Below are 19,122 nucleotides of genomic sequence, written 5' to 3' on the forward strand. Positions count from 1 at the left end.
TCTGTTCTCTTTTGTCGATCATTTCAAAAATTTATTTCTCAAGAACTGAAAGAGATTTTTCAAAACGGCTTATTGCATTAGAAAGAGGATACTTTAATTAATAATTGGTGATATTTCCACAAGGATCTTTCAGGAAATGAATTTTATAGCGAATTTTGAAAGTTATCGATGAAAATTATTGCAACATAAAAAATTTTATCAAAACTTCAAATATTGTTTTCTCAAAAACTAAAAGTTATTTTTCAAAATGGGTTGGTGCATTGGAAAGAGAACACTTTTATTAACACTTTGGGAGATTTTCATACTCATATTCCAAGATCTGGATTTTATACGAATTTTTAAAACTTAATCGGCAAAAATTGCAAAATTCGGAAAAATTGTCGATGATTTCAAAAATTTATTTCTCAGGAACTGAAGGTGATTTTTCAAAACGCCTTGTTGTATTAAAGAGAGGATACTTTAATTAATAATTGACGATATTTCCACAAGGATCCTTCAAGAAATGAATTTTATAGCGAATTTTGAAAATTATCGATGAAAATTGCAACATCGAAAATTTTATCAAAACTTCAAATATTGTTTTCTCAAAAACTAAAAGTTATTTTTCAAAATGGGTTGGTTCATTGGAAAGAGGACACTTTTATTAACACTTTGGGAAATTTTCATGCTCATATTACAAGAACTGGATTTTATACGAATTTTTAAAACTTAATCGGCGAAAATTGCAAAATTCGAAAAAATTGTCGATCATTTCAAAAATTTATTTCTCAAGAACTAAAAGTGATTTTTCAAAACGGCTTTTTGCATTAAAAAGACGATACTTTAATTAATAATCGAAAGTGATAACAGCGACAGTTCTGTTAGTAATGAATGTGATGATGAATTAGAAGTGAAGAGAAGAAATCTAGATGAAACTGCAACAAGAGATTATATGTATCGTATTGGGATTGTTACAATGAGGTTGTTAATGACAAACCTGATATAAATAAAGTTGTAGTCAATAAAAAAGGTGCTATTGGGGTTGAACTTGATTATTTTCTGCAGTGTCCAACGCCTAAAAGAGATACTGATTCCTGTAAATGGTGGAGTACTAAGTAATAGATTTTTAATATTGGGCCAAAGCCGGATATTTGGTGAACTATCCGGTATCCGGTCGGATTTTAAAAAATGGCCGGATATGGCGGATAGTGGATAGTTGCCGGAAGAAACTATAACATTTACATATTTACTGCTACAAATTGGATTAGGAACCTGTATGTAATCTGCGAGTGACATACATACTCTCAATAATTTAATGAACCATGAAGTGTTGAATATGAAAATTCAGAAATTACTAAAACGGGTGTTTATGAAAGAACCAATTCAAATTCAAACGGTTTTATAAATTAACAAGTTACATAGAGATAGTTACATAGATAGTGATAATCATATAACAAGGTTATGGACGAATTAATATACAGGGTGAATCGGGAGGAACGGACCAAACTTTAGGAGTGTATTGTACGCTTGAAAATAATGTAAAAAAACTCATATGTTGTTATCCGATTTTCATTTGTTTTCAATTGACATTTTAGTTAAACATTTAACGTAGATTTGACAGTTTGATTTGCATTAAGTGCTATAAAATGCCAAGTACTTATTCATATTTAGAATATACAGACATGTTACTTGTATATGGTTTTTGTAACGGGAGTGCTACAGCTGCTGCAGATGAATATCGTCAACGGTTTCCAAATCGCAGACATCCTAATAAAAAAGTTTTTATTAGGGTTTTCAATAAACTGCGCGAAAGCGGTACACTTCCCAGCGTTAAAGTAACATCTGAACGAGCTACGCGTCAATGTTTAAATGAAGTAGAACATATTTTGGATCTAGTAGAAGAAGATGTAACGACCAGCTCACGCAGAATTGCTGTTCAATTAGACATCCCACAAAAGAGAGTAATAAACACACTCCACGAGCAATGCTTATATCCATACCATTTAGGTAAGGTACAACATCTACTGCCGGAAGATTATGTTAAACGAGTCGAATTTTGTCGGTGGATAAATAATGATCATCGTGTTGTATCGCATATTCTTTTCACGGATGAAGCAACATTTACCCGCGACGGCCTACATAATACTCGTAATAGTCCCGTATGGTCCGATGAAAATCCCCATGCAACAATCGAAAACAACTTTCAACACAAGTTTTCGGTAAATGTGTGGTGTGGTATGATCAACGGTTATTTAATTGGCCCTTTCATTGTGGAGAATCGCCTCACAGGAAACCATTATCTAGAGTTTTTACAAAATGAATTAAATGATTTACTGCAGGATGTTCCTCTAAACATTAGAAAGCAAATGTACTTTCAACACGATGGAGCTCCGGCGCATTTCGCTCGTTAGGTCAAGCAACATTTGGACGAAAGGTTTCCAGGGCGTTGGATTGGTCGTGGTGGTCCTATTAGTTGGCCTCCAAGATCTCCAGATCTCACAGCACTTGATTATTGTTTGTGGGGATGGTTCAAAAGTGAGGTATACAAAGTCAAAGGTGACACTAGGGATGCACTTCTTAGGCGCATTCTAAATGTTGCAGTTAATATTAAGGAAAATCATGCAGCAATTAGGAAAGCAACAAGAGCTCTTAGTAAACGAAGCTGGAAATGTTTAGAAGTTAATGGCGATATTTTCGAACAATTACTAAAATAACGCTGATGACCAATATTTAATGTTAATGTATAAGATTTTGTTTAATTGTAGTTATGCAGTAAGAGTTATGCAATAAAAAAAATAAAATAAAAGAAAATCGGATAACAACATATAAGTTTTTTTACATTATTTTCAAGCGTACAATATACTCCTAAAGTTTGGTCCGTTCTTCCCGACTCACCCTGTATATAATACGTAAAATTTATGATACCTGGGCGAGGTGAAAATGTACCAAATATATATTATGCAAATTTATCCAACATTTTTCAATTAAATTTCGATTATTTATGACAGTGGTATAATTCACCAGACCCAAGTTTGTAAAAACCCGTTTTATTAGTTTTCGTAGGATTACCACCAGAAGACTAATAACCAAAGTAAAAGGAGAACACATCGAAATCGAAAACGTAATCTAAGCTTCATCTGTTAAATTATTGTATGTCAGCGCATATGAGATTATCACAGCTGTTTTATAGGTCAAACGTCGCATTAGCTTTGTAGGTAACCTCGCGTTAATTCCAATACATACAAAAATATCTTTGTTAAAACCTCCAATGTCTTGGTTTAAGATACTTTAGGTTAGATACGTGGAATACCTGCGTTGCATTTCAAGTTAGAATTACATCACTTTCATCTCAGATAAACAAAAGGAGGCAAACGTAAGCCAAACCACACAAACTTAGAACGCTGACACTCTATTATAAGAAGTGACACAAATCTTGGTGTTTATAATAAGATGAAACTTAGCTTTATAATGAATCACTATGTTCCTATTTATTTCATTAAATATGAATTTAGTAAAAAAATTAATGAGGAAAATTAAAATAAAACATAAAAATCAGGATATCTTTTATATTTTATTAACTAATTGCATTAATCTAAAATGGTTGTTGTTGGTTTTCGTGTCTCTTTGGCAGTGTGTCACAAAAAATATGGTAAGACAGGAAACTACGTTACGATTACACTCAAAAATTTAAATTAAAAAAAATTATATATCTATGATATAGTTTAAATAGACTTTTTGTCTACTTGAAAATTTTGATTCTACTACAAATTTTTCTTTTTTTTAATGATTTACCACACTCACAAATACAACAAACAGTCTTTCTTCGAACTTAATTCTTCTAAAATCATGATGAATTAATTTTTAATTTAACTACCTATTCTTGTTTAAATCCGTTCGTTTGTGGTTGTTGTTCGAATTCTTTCCGATTCTGCAATTGCCAATAAACAACCAATCGGCCGCTCAACATGAACAAAAACACCAAAGCTGGAGCGGTCCTTTCCAATTTGTCTTCTACCATGTAATGCGAATACACAGCCATCAATGTTAATAGAAGTAGACAGATGTTTGCCCAATTTTTCACTTTATCTATAATTATAAAAAAGTGTTACAATTAAAAAAAGAAACATTTCAGTGTTAAGAGTTAAAGTTCAATGTAAGCAGTTAACGATCTTCACCAATACAGAACATTTTTAAATAAACACGCGTTCTTTCAATTTCAACACTTTCAAAATTTTGTGTAAATATTTTTCTTAAATACCCTTAAGAAAAAATAATTAATGTCTTCGCAGCGAGAAAAAAAAAACGCGAACGTTAAAGAGAGCCTTAACTGTATCAATCGTCACAAAAGGTTTTTTTGCAATACAAATTATATGTCGTAAACGGTAGAGTTTTCGTAATTCACAAGCTTCGCAGGCAGAAATAGCTCGAGCGCCTTAGAAATAGTTAAGATAGAGGTTACGGCCGTGAATCTATAACGATCTAAAACGAGCATCACACCGTTTTAGAGGGGAGCCTGTGACCCAAAAATACATTAATACATTAAAATGGCCAAGGAACTATATTTTTGGGGAAAATAAATCAGAAATTTAGTTTATTAATAAGATTTTTTTGATATATCACATCATAAACGATATAAACATCTAAGATATTATGAATTTTGAGTTGGATTTGTTGAATTTGAAAGCACGTACAAGGAAGTTATTGAAACATTTTAATCTATACTCAATTCATCAAATTATATCACATCTAGTTTTTTATGTAACAGTGTTTATGTTTGAATTAACTGACTTTGTAATGTAATTATAGAAAATTCTAATTGCTTTCAGGTGGAAAATTTCCTCAAAAACTGTTTGCTAAATTACTCAAAGATGAACTCATCGATATTATTGTTTATTTCAGCAACGTACGCAACATAACATCATCTTGGATTAAAGCCATATGAAATGAAAAGTATTTTTGAGTATTCTTTTATTGAACGGTTTATTATGTTTTTCGAGTAAATTTGTGCTGGATAAATCAACCAGATTTTAACGTTTAAATTTTAAAACAGTTTCTTCTAAGATGTATATGAATCTATCAAAATGAACATTTATTGACAAGAATAATAAGCTTGTAATGATAATTTTGCAAAAGTATCATGATTCCAAATTGAATCCTATTCCAGTAAAATGTTTATTCAAATTCCGTTTGGAGCCCTTTTTTATCAAACGATGTATGGTGGTACTTCAACTTTGGTTTTATCTGATATTGGTTTCACCATTGCAACTGTTTCTCCAAACAGATTCCCAAGAATATCTGAGGAGATCAAAAAAGGAACATCTTTCTTCATCCTTCTATATCTTGCATTCCCGCTCTATCTCTCTGGATCGTTAAGTCTGTTTTCTGGTAAGATTTACCTCTGAAATATCTCCTGAACAGTTTCTTCTGTCTCTCCATCTCTTTGGTGGTTTAGTGTATAGGCATTTGGCAGTCTATTGTATTAAAATCCCATTGCCCTCCCCATTATCCCATAAGCCTTCCTGGGATTGTCTTCAGATCTTCATACCTGCTACTAATAATCTTCTATTTCTATTCTCTTAGTTTTGTTAGTGGCTTGCGTATTTCAATGTCGTAACTCTTTATTGGGGGAAAGTCTTGCACTTTACTATCCATTCACATATATTTATTCGCCCAAACAATATTTCACAATCAACCTAAAATTGTGTACGCTTTGTTGACCTGACTTCTTATGTTCACAGCTTGAGACGTGCACATCCAAGTAGGAAAATTCTATGACTTGTTCAATGCGAGTGTTGTTAACTACCAGCTTACATATTGTTGGCTTCCTTGCTACCACAATACATTTAGTTTTTGAAGTAGAGACAGACATGTTCAAAACTTCGCTTGCTTAATAGAACCTGTGTAGTTATTTTCGTAGATCATTCTCTAAGTTGGCGAATAAGCTTCATTTAACGTTAACGTTGTTTCTCTCAACTTTCTTTCGTGCAGATTAATATGTCTAATTCCTATTATCATCTTATCTGTTATTAGTGATTCCTCTTGTTGTTCAAATTCACAATCCTTTGCTAAGTTTTTTAGATCGGTTAAGTATTTTTCAAATGATTCTCCATCCTCCTGCTTTCTATTAAAAAATTTGAATCTATTGAACAACAAATTTTTTCTTGGGGTACAATACTGTTTAAACAATTTCCAATTCTCACTTACATTTTCTGTAAAGTTCATTCCTCGCGGAGGTTTAAAGCAACCCATTTAGCAATCTTATCACTTTTTCTTTTGCGTGATTACACCTGACACCATGTCATGTATTAGTCTTTTAACTAATAAAACACTATTATTGCAGCTTCGTCAGCAGATTTTCTTTAGGCACAGAATTTTATTAAATATCTTGAATCCGCTGTTCTGTTAGTTCTATTCCTCCATATTTGAGTAATTCATTAGGTATGTTGTCGGATCCGGTAGATTTCCTTTCGCTTTTCTTTGACTTCTTCAATCTGTAGTATGTAATAGTTAATAGTAGTTTTTGTGGTGATAGGTTGGCTAAAGTGTGTTGCCTCTTCGGTAGAGAATAGTTGTTTGAAATATTTTTAACAACCTTTCTATGACACCACATTTGTCTGTACTACATACTCGTTGAGTCAATTCCTCTTTTGCTATAGAGCATTGGCGTACGACAGGTGGTGATAGAAGTTTTAGTGGAGGAATTTCATTGTTGAATTTTGGAGATTTCTTCGTTGAGCTTTTCGGATTTGTTCTATACCACTTCTTTTACGACCGATTGTTATTGGCGTTATCGGATTTTGTTCTGGCTTTCCGGGTTCCGGTTTATTACGCACGAGCAGCCGTTTAACAGCTTTTTACAAGGCTTTTTGTTGTCGATTCCTGTGATTTATGATCGATTCATGAATCGGAGCCCGAACCTATCCAACAGGCTTCTGTTGTGTCTTTTGTAATTTTAGTTGATTTTAACCGCCACACGTTCTAATAAGATCTTGCTTAGGACTAGGTTATGATCCGTTCCTATGTTGGTGAAAGTGATGTCTAGTTTGTAAATTATGATTTTGGCATTCCTGGCAAGAAATGACCGTTTTCACTAGCAATGCAATCTAAGTACTTGATTCCACTACATGAGACTATTAAAAATCTCATTCTCTCATTTTCATGTGAGTCAAAACATTTTAAGGAAATCTTAAAGCTAATATATTAGGTCGCAGCTTTTTTCAGTGGTACCAGCGTTGCCAAAGGCGAAGAGATATATGTGAAACTAATAACAACCAACAGAAAACCCAACACTCTTCAATATTATATCAGAACATATAAGGACTTCGAACACAAACGAGAAACAATCAGGTTTCGATCTGGATTTAATCTTACTAATAGTCCGTTACTTCACGTTATTAATAATGTTATTGACAAGCTAAAATGGTACTACCATGATTAATTCATTCCAATTTATAGTTATATGATCATCAAAAAGTATAGCTGTTAAAGCACTTTGGGACTTCTTCTTTATATTATACATACGAATTAATTTGTTACATACATAAAACAGTGATACCGAAGTCAATGTATTTGTATGTCAACAGAAACGAAAAATTTAGATCTAATTGAATATTATAAAGTTCACTCAACTATTGCTATGCACGTGAAATAATTTTGAATATATCATTTATAACAGATAAACTGTTATTTAACTTCTTAAATCAAGGTAGATGAATATAAGGTATGCTCGCACGTTGAACGAATTGGCACTCGCGCGTCATAGCTTAGCAACAACTATTGTCTACTATTGTAAGTGTTATATTTTTTGTATTTATGTACTTACATATAAGCCACTTGGCTTATATTCATCTACCTTGCTTATAACATAACAACACAAATTTATACAACTATACCTAAACTTGTCTTACTTTTGTAAAACTGTAAATTACATATACGGATAGCCCATTGGTGGAATTATAACGCTGGTATTAAAACAAATCATGAACTGAAACGGAGCGTACATTTTATAGTTTTTGTTTGTGGAATCCCAATTCTTTCTAATATCTTAAAAGCAATATAGGTCAATGGTTTGAATCTCAGCCAATTTCTTTGTTATTAACTAGGTTATCATTATGCGCGATCTAGGTACCTAGAAAGGTATGAATCATCAGCATCGGTGGTTCAATGGTAGAATGCTCGCCTGCCACGCGGGCGATCCGGGTTCGATTCCCGGCCGATGCATTCTATTTTTCTTTTAACTTCTTTGTTATTAACTATGTCATCATTATGCGCGATCTAGGTACCTAGAAAGGCATGAATCATCAGCATCGGTGGTTCAATGGTAGAATGCTCGCCTGCCACGCGGGCGATCCGGGTTCGATTCCCGGCCGATGCATTCTATTTTTCTTTTAACTTCTTTGTTATTAACTATGTCATCATTATGCGCGATCTAGGTACCTAGAAAGGCATGAATCATCAGCATCGGTGGTTCAATGGTAGAATGCTCGCCTGCCACGCGGGCGATCCGGGTTCGATTCCCGGCCGATGCATTCTATTTTTCTTTTAACTTCTTTGTTATTAACTAGGTCATCATTATGCGCGATCTAGGTACCTAGAAAGGTATGAATCATCAGCATCGGTGGTTCAATGGTAGAATGCTCGCCTGCCACGCGGGCGATCCGGGTTCGATTCCCGGCCGATGCATTCTATTTTTCTTTTAACTTCTTTGTTATTAACTATGTTATCATTATGCGCGATCTAGGTACCTAGAAAGGCATGAATCATCAGCATCGGTGGTTCAATGGTAGAATGCTCGCCTGCCACGCGGGCGATCCGGGTTCGATTCCCGGCCGATGCATTCTATTTTTCTTTTAACTTCTTTGTTATTAACTAGGTCATCATTATGCGCGATCTAGGTACCGAGAAAGGCATGAATCATCAGCATCGGTGGTTCAATGGTAGAATGCTCGCCTGCCACGCGGGCGATCCGGGTTCGATTCCCGGCCGATGCATTCTATTTTTCTTTTAACTTCTTTGTTATTAACTAGGTCATCATTATGCGCGATCTAGGTACCTAGAAAGATATGAATCATCAGCATCGGTGGTTCAATACATTTATTCGCTATGTACAACTACTACGACATAATATAATAATAATTTATACATATCACAGATATTGACACGATGATGGTACTTCTCATTGTTCTTCTTCCTGCTTTCCGACGTGTTTCATTAAGATCCTGGCTGTTCCAGTCAATGCACTGTAGGCAGCTTTTTCCAACAGGGACCTTATTTGCATTTCTGTTGCACCTATTTCGGCCAACAATGACCACAGCTTCTTTTGTGTGTCAGGTGACAGCACCTCGCCAAAAACCCCCATCGCCATGACTCCAAACTTTACTGGACAACGGTTCATCTGACGTAGCTCATCTACCAGGTTTGCATCCCGCCCCACAGTGCTGTAATTTAAATGGTCGACATGAGTTACGGAATTTTTTGCATACCTTGTGATCTTCACGGCTTCCTGAGTTTCGTAGTTCTGGAGATGAGGTATCACCACTTCGAAGACGTAGATGGTTGTTTTGTCTTCTTTTTCGACCCTCACCAATATATCCGGCTTTTTGTGATGGATGGGTTGTGGAGTCAGAACCGGAATGCCACACGTTATATATATTTTTTTTGCCCTGAGTCGTATATTCGCAGTTCAAATTAGCTCTTCCAAATTTGAGTTGATTTTTGATAAGTACTGGCGCCTTCGTTGCTTCGATGATGGTTCTTATTAGCCAGTATGCCACGAAATCATGTCGCTCGGCGTAGTTGTGTTTGCAGGCCATTACTACATGGTGGGCTGTTTCTTCGTGGTTATGACATCTCCTACAAATGCCTCCATTTTGTTTCGAAATTCCCCTCATTGCGAACCATTGTTCTTCTGCTGCGGCGTTGATTAGACTCAGCTTTGACGAATCTAGCTGTTTATATTGACTGGCCGGGAAGGAAATTTTATTATGGTATTTCATTACTAGTTTAGGGTAGAACATTGATTTTGCCCATGTTTCCTTTCTATCGCTGTCACTCTGCTCATAGATCGCCTTGATTATTGTTTGAGGAGCTTTTCTTCTATCAGTTTCGTCGGTCGCCTCGATATCCGTTACTTTATATGTTTTCAGTACATGTTAGTAGTCGCTAATAGGGGTTCTGCATTTTCCACGATTAAGACACTCGTAGTATTCTCTTGTGACAACCAGTTCTTCGTTGTTTTGGAGATACCAGTATCTTCTTACGTAGTGGATTGCTGTTTCCAATGCAATGCTTTTATACCCCAATCCCCCGACTGATGTGGACATGTAGAGCCGTTGATTGGACGTCGATCTTGTTTTTATCTGGACTTGCGTTGCTATTTTGCGTATCTCCTTGTCCAGGCTTTCACATCTCAATAAGGTAGTTGCGACGGATTCTTGCAATAATACGTTGCCAGTGACATTGACGGCCGCCGGAATGGTCGTGCTGTTGAAGATTGCTCTTTTCTGGAAACTGGACAACCGCGATTCCATGATGGTTTTCGCTTGTCGTAGGATCTTCTCTGCAAGTGCTTCGATGTTGACACTTTGATCTTTTTCAATCTGGAACAGGCCTAAGTGTTTGTAATTTGTGTCTACATATGGTAGATCCATGTCGTCTACATCTTCTGGTTTTAGGTTTCGGCCGTATACTGCACATTTTGCCACATTGAGGGAGAGCTCTAGCTCTTGGGCGGCTGTCCGCAGCATCTCGGTGATTGCTGATGCTGCTTTCTGGTTTCCAGTATGTACTTTTATATCGTCCATATACGCTATGATGGTCATGCGGCCTCTGCTTAGTTTGGAGATATTTTCATCATTTTTGATCGCATCTATAACACTGGCAGTGATCAGATTGAATAGTAATGGACTCAGGCTATCGCCTTTGTATTCGTACATTCCATAACCCCACGATGGTTATCAAAATTTTCTTTACTGCTTCCGGCATAGGTAGCGCGGCTATAATTCTTCTCAGTACATGGTGGTTGGTGGAATCGAAAGTTTTATAAAAGTCGTACCATGTTGAGATGTGGGGACGCCTTCTCATCCGAGAGATCTGGGTTTCCGCCCTGCATAGTTGTTCTGTGGGGATCATTTGCCCTACTGACTCCACCATTATATCCGCTATAACTCCAGTCAATATTTTGTAGTCGTTGTTAAGTACTGATATAGGCCGGTAGCTGGATCTTTAGTATCCCCAGACTTATGAAGCAATGTCAATCTTGCGACTACATCTTCTTTGGGCAAGGGACATTTTCCATGCAAAATTTCGTTTACATGATTTGAAAAAAAGGCATGAATCAGCATCGGTGGTTCAATGGTAGAATGCTCGCCTGCCACGCGGGCGATCCGGGTTCGATTTCCGGCCGATGCATTCCATTTTTCTTTTGATTCCTTTGTTATTAACTAGGTCATCATTATGCGCGATCTAGCTACCTAAAAAGGCATGAATCGTCAGCATCGGTGGTTCAATGGTAGAATGCTCGCCTGCCACGCGGGCGATCCGGGTTCGATTCCCGGCCGATGCATTCTATTTTTCTTTTAACTTCTTGGTTATTAACTAGGTCATCATTATGCGCGATCTAGGTACCAAGAAAGGTATAAATCATCAGCATCGGTGGTTCAATGGTAGAATGCTCGCCTGCCACGCGGGCGATCCGGGTTCGATTCCCGGCCGATGCATTCCATTTTTCTTTTGATTCCTTTGTTATTAACTAGGTTATCATTATGCGCGATCTAGCTACCTAAAAAGGCATGAATCATCAGCATCGGTGGTTCAATGGTTCCAACTCCAATCGATACATAAACATCCATCACCTCCACGAAATCACAAAAACCAAACCGATCAAACAAGTCCTCTCCAAACTCAACCAGAAATTCTATAACAGCACCAAATACCACCTAAATCCAATCATCCAAAACATAACCAGCCATCCCACACAAGACACCAAATACCGATTTCCTCACGAAATTAACAATCTAAACCTCATGCCCGACATATAACAAACACACTCCCTTAAAACATACACGACATACAAAAACCCCTCCAACGCACACCCTCCCCCCCTTTCCCAACATCCCCAAAATGCCCCCAAAACCCTAACCTCAAACTGCCCAAACATTTTTAATCACCTGGGTTGAAAGATCCGTTTATGACGTCCGGCGAGTTGCTGAAAAAGAAATAGAATGACTGGCTATCTGACCAATCGAAAACATCTTTTGTACGCGGCTCTTTTTTCAGTGACATGTACATATATTTATTATCCCCCTCTGCCCCCCCTGTAAATATCCCCCCTGTAAATACCCGCGAAAACTAACTAAAGCTAACTTAAAAGGCCCTTTGCCCCAGACAAGTTTACGACGATTTTTAACAAAATGAAATATTACATAGTTCTTAAGTGAAATTGTAAATATATCTTGTAACAATTATAATTAATAAAGTTTTATTTGAATTTGAATTTGAATTTGGTTCAATGGTAGAATGCTCGCCTGCCACGCGGGCGATCCGGGTTCGATTCCCGGCCTATGCATTCTATTTTTCTTTTAACTTCTTGGTTATTAACTAGGTCATCATTATGCGCGATCTAGGTACCTAGAAAGGTATGAATCATCAGCATCGGTGGTTCAATGGTAGAATGCTCGCCTGCCACGCGGGCGATCCGGGTTCGATTCCCGGCCGATGCATTCTATTTTTCTTTTAACTTCTTTGTTATTAACTAGGTCATCATTATGCGCGATCTAGGTACCTAGAAAGGCATGAATCATCAGCATCGGTGGTTCAATGGTAGAATGCTCGCCTGCCACGCGGGCGATCCGGGTTCGATTCCCGGCCGATGCATTCTATTTTTCTTTTAACTTCTTGGTTATTAACTAGGTCATCATTATGCGCGATCTAGGTACCTAGAAAGGTATGAATCATCAGCATCGGTGGTTCAATGGTAGAATGCTCGCCTGCCACGCGGGCGATCCGGGTTCGATTCCCGGCCGATGCATTCTATTTTTCTTTTAACTTCTTTGTTATTAACTAGGTCATCATTATGCGCGATCTAGGTACCGAGAAAAGCATGAATCATCAGCATCGGTGGTTCAATGGTAGAATGCTCGCCTGCCACGCGGGCGATCCGGGTTCGATTCCCGGCCGATGCATTCTATTTTTCTTTTAACTTCTTGGTTATTAACTAGGTCATCATTATGCGCGATCTAGGTACCTAGAAAGGTATGAATCATCAGCATCGGTGGTTCAATGGTAGAATGCTCGCCTGCCACGCGGGCGATCCGGGTTCGATTCCCGGCCGATGCATGTTTTGTCTTTTAATTTTAGTGTTTTTAATTATATCTACGGTATAAGACCGTATATTTAATATTATACTATATATATACGATCTTGCTAGCAAAAGTTGTAAGAGTTTTTTACCATTTTTAAAATGATTTTGTTAAATTTTCGTAATGTTCGACACTATTCCAGACAAGGACGAAACAATAGTGCTTAAATCAATAAGATTAAAGCGTTGGAATTATCTAATGCTCAGCAGCTTGCTGTAGCAGCTAACAATATCAAGCACCAGTCAATATTATAACACTTTTATTAAATAAGTCCAGAAAAGAGCTTCTAAGCATTTATAATTTATCAACTTGTGATGGTCAATAAGGTTCTCCAAGGTTTGTATGTGTTAAGGACTTCAAAATATTTTTAACAGTTGATGATTCTTGTAATAAAAGGGGACATGTGTTGAATATGAATACAAATTTGGTAGTAAACCAACAAAAAGAGTTACTGCATATACAAATGTATATATTTTAAGATCAGAAACTGCAGTTTAATGTAATTACATCAAGATGTATGCTGGTGGCGAGAAAGACTTACTGAAAATCCGCATTTCTTGATCAAAAAGTCTTTCTCCACCTCAAACAGTTTATAGTGTGCAATGCCACGTCGCGGATTGCATTATTCGGTGTGATATATATCCTCTTCAGATCCCACAAAAAACCCTTCGACAGAATGTTTTGAAATTTTTACCAACGGTTTCACAGAGGTCAATTAGCTTAAATAAATTTTTTTTAAATTTAAAAAAAAAATATATTTCCCAAAGCATAGAACAATAATTTAACATTATAATGGTATAAAAACAAAGTGTCCATTAAAATGGACCTGGGATCTGAAGAGGATATAGAATTCACGATCTCTATTATTGAAAGTGACCAACGATTTCGAAAAGGTGTGGTTAATGCAGAACTCTATCGCAGCAATAGAGATATGAAGTCCTGGAAGAGCACTTTGGAGAGCGCATTCTGAATTTATTTCAGTGGCCTCTACGTGGGATACGAATTTTTATGTAATGTTAGCCAAGGGCTATAATATCTCTCAACATCATCACTGCCTTCCTCAACATCTTTCCCACCATCAATCTTCTCCTTGATATTCCTCAACATTATTACATCGTCATTAATATTCTCAATCGTTCTTAATATCCGAATATTGTCCATGGCATAAACATATTTGAATATAATCCCTATTCTCAACAATAACTTTTCTTAGCATATAAGCATCAATATCTTCCTTGGCAATTCACATCTTACACCACATCAATCAACACCGTCCTTGATATCTATCAATACCGTTCCTAATAACCTCGAATATCGTCCCAGATCCCTCGAATATCTCATATTGCATCAAAATAATTCCTGGCTTATTTCCTAATAATCCCTAAATCTTCTTAATGAGCTGGAAACTCTCAGTTAGATTCTCCTTATCAATATTTTTCTTGATCGTTAAATATATTGCCCTGATAGTTCTCAACATCTTTCCAATCATGTTCCTCATCATCTATCAACATCCTCCTTGATAACTCTCAATATCATTCCTAATAACCTCCATTTTAGTCCCTAATATCCTCGAATATCTACTTGTCATCAAAATCGATCCTGGTTAATCTGAACATAGTTCCTAATATCTCCCTAAACTGTCCTAACCTCCCTCAATACTCTCTCGATGTAGTTAAATATCACCCTTGTGTGAAAAATGTATTAAAAACTCTGTGGTTTTCCAGATATATCATGTTTACACGAATAGACCTTGACAACAGCCTGTATTATTTCCTGATAATATATTTGCTTATACAAGGTGTTCATTAAGTAGGGATCAACATAAAATTTGAAATGTCAATTTGAATAAACAAAATCTTTTGTCAAACTTTTCAAAATGCAGCGCCAATTTCGGATGCCATGTTGCAACCTTCTTCAGAAACTGGTTTAGTAGTTTCCAGTAGTCCAGAACCAGTTTCTGAAGAAGGTTGCAACATGGCATCCGAAACGTCAAACCTTTTTTAAAAGACGCTCGGCAAAACCCGAAAGTTTCTAGTGTTAGTTCTAGTTTTAGTTCTAATTTTAGTTTAAAACCCAAAAAGAGTTGGAAAAAGAAATCGACAATCTTTCCGAAGAAGATGTAGATAGGTATTCAGATTGTAAGCCTTCTGCAGAAGATATTCCAGCCAAACGACCAAAAAATAACAACGATCATGGTGAAGATCAAGGTTCACTTCCGATTCGAATGACGAGCCCCAACCAAATAAAAAGAATAACGATGGTGTGGTACACTGGTATTATATAGACAAAATCGCAAATTTTGAACCCAGAAGAGCTATGCCTCAAGTTAGGAACTCAATTGTATTACCAAAACTGAATAGGAGTTCATGCAAACTTGATTGCTTTTTGCAAGTATTTTCGAAAAGTTTATTCTTGTACATTGATGAAAATACAAATAAACGAATCAACATTGAGAATGCGAAAAATCGGAGACATTGTGCTGCAACGGATGCGTCAGAGATCATGGTAGTAAGAGTGTATGCTAGTGATAAGCTACAATCACCTACCATCATTTCATGACTATTGGTCCAATAAGAAGAGCATGGAAAATAATTGTATCAAAAATGCGAAAAGCCGCAATTATTGGTGCTCAAGCATCTATCCTAGGAGACCGGGTAGTGAACAAACCGGGTAGTGATGAAGATGCGTTTGTTCTGCCTCGACCGATTTTTTACCTCAGTAAGATTAGTTTATGATCTGCCATTTGCAGCTGTGGGATACGTGATAGGAAAAATATGCCAAATCATAGACAAAAGTTGGCCCCTTGGAGAAAGCAAAATTATTGGTACTGGATCTGGAATATTAGCTTGTTTTTGGCAAGACACAAAGGAAGTCCTAGACCTCAGCAATTGTCATAAAAACGAATTTTCTTCAGTGAATCGCAAATTAAAAAATGGCGAAAGAGTTTCTTTAAGATGCCCTCAAGCTATTGCTGATTACAACAAATTTATGGAGGGACTTGATCTGTCCGATCAGCTTACTACTATATACGATTTCGATCGTAGGTCATGTAAATGGTGGCGTAAGGTGTTTTACAAGCACAATGACTTCCATTATAAATACTTGCAAAATATGCAATGAAGTTCACCATAAGAAGGAATCTGTACTCCAATTTCTAATTGATTTGGCGGAGGAATTGATTAGAAAAGGCAGAGAAGACGCAAAGGTTGTTAGAAAGAGAGGATGACCGGAAGAAGGACGACCTTCTGCTGCAGCAAGACACCTTTTAAATGTCGATTTAGTCAAAATTGACATCATTCGAAAGCTTATTTTATTCTGCATTCGAGAGTGTAATTACATTTATCAAAACATTTTTGAAAACTTTCAATTTTTTAATTTCCCTGTGAACAACATAGAATTGAATCCAGTGTTATCTTCCCAATTATTGTTTCTATTAAAATAGTTTTCAAATAAAACTGGTTAAGAATTAAAAAAGGGTCAACTTTTCTTTGCACAATTTTTTAAATAAATAAATTTTTTAATTTCTAATAGATTTTCATTTCTACCATTTTTCCCTATTTACCGTTAAGTAGACAATGTTTTGATAAAACTAATTACACTTATTAAATAAGCCTTCGAATGAAAAGTTTGACAACGATTTTGTTTAGTTAAATTCACATTTCAAATTTCATGTTGATCCGACAAGTACTTTTGGAGAATTAAGCCGGTTCCATAGTTAATTCCACCTTGTATATGCTGTAGTTATAATTTAGTGATTATTAAATAACAAGTGGTATTTAGAATGAAATATTCTTAGAATCGTCAAAGCTTGTTATAACCTACAAAAAGAGAAGTTGTGGATTACAGCTATTTTAAGCACTCTAATTGATTAACAGTTAAAAGTATACCAAACTAAGTAAACCAAATATTCTTTTTTAACCTCCATTTCCAGCAAAATATAACATATTTCATAATTCTGAATTTAGCCAACTTAATAATTTATTATTAATGGTGTAAAACGCAAATTCACGTAAACCAACGTAAATATATAAATTAGATCGTTTAAAATAGCACATCCGTCAAACATTACTCAAGGATACAAATTTAGAACGACATATGTATTAATGTATGCTAATATAGACTATTTTAAAAGCATATAAAAGAAAATACTAATTAGATTAGCTAATATTAGAGCGAATTGATAGAAACATTTTTGTAATGAAATCTATTTATTACTTACTACTTGGTATAAGAGCCATTGCTAAACCGCAAACTATTTCCGAAGCCCCAACAGTTCTTCTGTACCATTTACTAGGAATTTTCATGTTCATCATCTCAGCAAATGGAAAAACCTTGGCATATTTTACATATTCTTTCCTCTGAAAATAAAAAAAGAAACTTACACTATTAATATTTCTGAATGATTCTAGAATAGTTGAAAGAACTCCATCGGTATTTTTTTTACAACTGTTTACAATTTATTTTTACGCGGCACTTTGAACGAGTACCACATCAAATTTACATGGTAATTTGAATTCGTTAAACGTTAGTCATTCAGGGATAAAATAAAATTTATTATTTCTTTTTATAAAAAGAACCCAAACGATTTTTCCAAGTACAGTGTAATTTTGCCTGGGACTATGAGGCATGTAGCCAATATACGAAAATACCTCATCAGGAGACACGAAAGTAAAATGATCACCGGCCAAATAATCCAAATAATCTAGCTAAACTTATGACATCATCATATAATTAATAATTTCACAAAAAAAGTACTTACCAAATCTTTATGGAGATCTTTCGACAAAAAACTGGATATTTTTAATAAACCAACAAACACAAAAAATAATCCTAATAGCACAGATAATGATTTCAAAACGATCGTCCCCATCTTTTTGTTATTATCTATTTTCGAGATCTTGAATTATTTTAATCGACGTGAAAGTTATTTTTCAAAAAACTTTTTTTTAGATTAAATCGATTTTCATCACTACTTCTTTCGAATTAAAATTTTCGTTTCGTGTAATCGTATCAGCGCGTTATCATGTCGGAGGGTGAGTCCGAGGACCCCGAAAGATAGTGCCGCCCTTCGAGAAATCAATAATTTGAACGACACAAAATGCTCGCGCGCACTGATACTTCACTCTACGCGGTTGAAGTATTTAAAATCACCACACAGTTTTCGTATTCGCCAGGTCTCCTGCCAATATCTAATCCTCTGACGCCTTCAAATCTTTATAGAATTATATTAAAATGTTATTTTTAAAAATTTGATTTTTATTTAATGTAAAAATAGCTGATAGTTTTTATTTAGAAATAAGCAGATTATTTTTATAACATCTTATTTTGTAAGACTAAACAAATTTTTAAAAAAATAGTTATAACACTTTTCTCAACCTGACATAATTAAACAACAAGTTAGCTTAAATACACATCTATTTCAACACATTTTTATTTTTGAAAATGTTAATACTTGTTTATAGGCAACTTAAAATACACATTGAAACTATACAGATATCTGTAAAGTGATTTCTTTTTAAGTGCAGTAGTAACGATTAAACTACATCATAAAGTTCATTTCTGCATTCATCCATTGCTGGACGTTGGCCTCTTCCAAATGTCTCCATTTATTTTTGTCTTTGGCGATCCACCTCATTTGCGGTCTTTCTGCATCTCTTCTAGTTTCTAGTGGTCTCCAAAAGGTTAGTCTTTGTGTGCTTTTTCGGTGTTTTCTCTTGCCACATGTTCGACCGATTACTACTTAAGCCTTGCTACTCAACTCATAACATTTATCACTTCTGTTTTT

At 35.6% G+C, this 19,122-nt stretch overlaps 1 protein-coding gene and 7 non-coding genes across 8 annotated transcripts; 7 read left to right on the forward strand and 1 right to left on the reverse strand.

Annotated features, from left to right (window-relative positions):
* Positions 1–3,531: 3,531 nt before the first annotated feature.
* LOC111414961 (novel acetylcholine receptor chaperone) lies at positions 3,532–18,471 on the reverse strand. The gene is made up of 3 exons (XM_023046427.2): positions 18,097–18,471; positions 17,557–17,695; positions 3,532–4,065 (listed from the first exon to the last, which is right to left on the reverse strand). Exons 1-3 carry the CDS (start codon positions 18,205–18,207, stop codon positions 3,854–3,856), a joined length of 462 nt encoding a protein of 153 aa, XP_022902195.1. The 5' UTR covers positions 18,208–18,471; the 3' UTR covers positions 3,532–3,853.
* TRNAG-GCC (transfer RNA glycine (anticodon GCC)) lies at positions 11,472–11,542 on the forward strand. Its single transcript has one exon. It is a non-coding gene; the product is annotated as a tRNA-Gly (tRNA).
* TRNAG-GCC (transfer RNA glycine (anticodon GCC)) lies at positions 11,626–11,696 on the forward strand. The gene has a single exon. It is a non-coding gene; the product is annotated as a tRNA-Gly (tRNA).
* TRNAG-GCC (transfer RNA glycine (anticodon GCC)) lies at positions 12,628–12,698 on the forward strand. Its single transcript has one exon. It is a non-coding gene; the product is annotated as a tRNA-Gly (tRNA).
* On the forward strand, positions 12,782–12,852 carry TRNAG-GCC (transfer RNA glycine (anticodon GCC)). Its single transcript has one exon. It is a non-coding gene; the product is annotated as a tRNA-Gly (tRNA).
* On the forward strand, positions 12,936–13,006 carry TRNAG-GCC (transfer RNA glycine (anticodon GCC)). Its single transcript has one exon. It is a non-coding gene; the product is annotated as a tRNA-Gly (tRNA).
* On the forward strand, positions 13,090–13,160 carry TRNAG-GCC (transfer RNA glycine (anticodon GCC)). The gene has a single exon. It is a non-coding gene; the product is annotated as a tRNA-Gly (tRNA).
* On the forward strand, positions 13,244–13,314 carry TRNAG-GCC (transfer RNA glycine (anticodon GCC)). The gene has a single exon. It is a non-coding gene; the product is annotated as a tRNA-Gly (tRNA).
* Positions 18,472–19,122: the final 651 nt, after the last annotated feature.

This window comes from Onthophagus taurus, chromosome 6, assembly GCF_036711975.1.
Source record: "Onthophagus taurus isolate NC chromosome 6, IU_Otau_3.0, whole genome shotgun sequence".
NCBI lineage: Eukaryota > Metazoa > Arthropoda > Insecta > Coleoptera > Scarabaeidae > Onthophagus > Onthophagus taurus.

Coding starts and splice junctions, on each gene's coding strand:
- LOC111414961 (XM_023046427.2), bottom strand. CDS start 18,207: ATGGGGACGATCGTTTTGAAATCATTATCTGTGCTATTAGGATTATTT. Junction 17,696..18,096: donor AAGATCTCCATAAAGATTTG/GTAAGTACTTTT, acceptor TTTTATTTTCAG/AGGAAAGAATATGTAAAATA. Junction 4,066..17,556: donor AATGGCTCTTATACCAAGTA/GTAAGTAATAAA, acceptor TTATAATTATAG/ATAAAGTGAAAAATTGGGCA.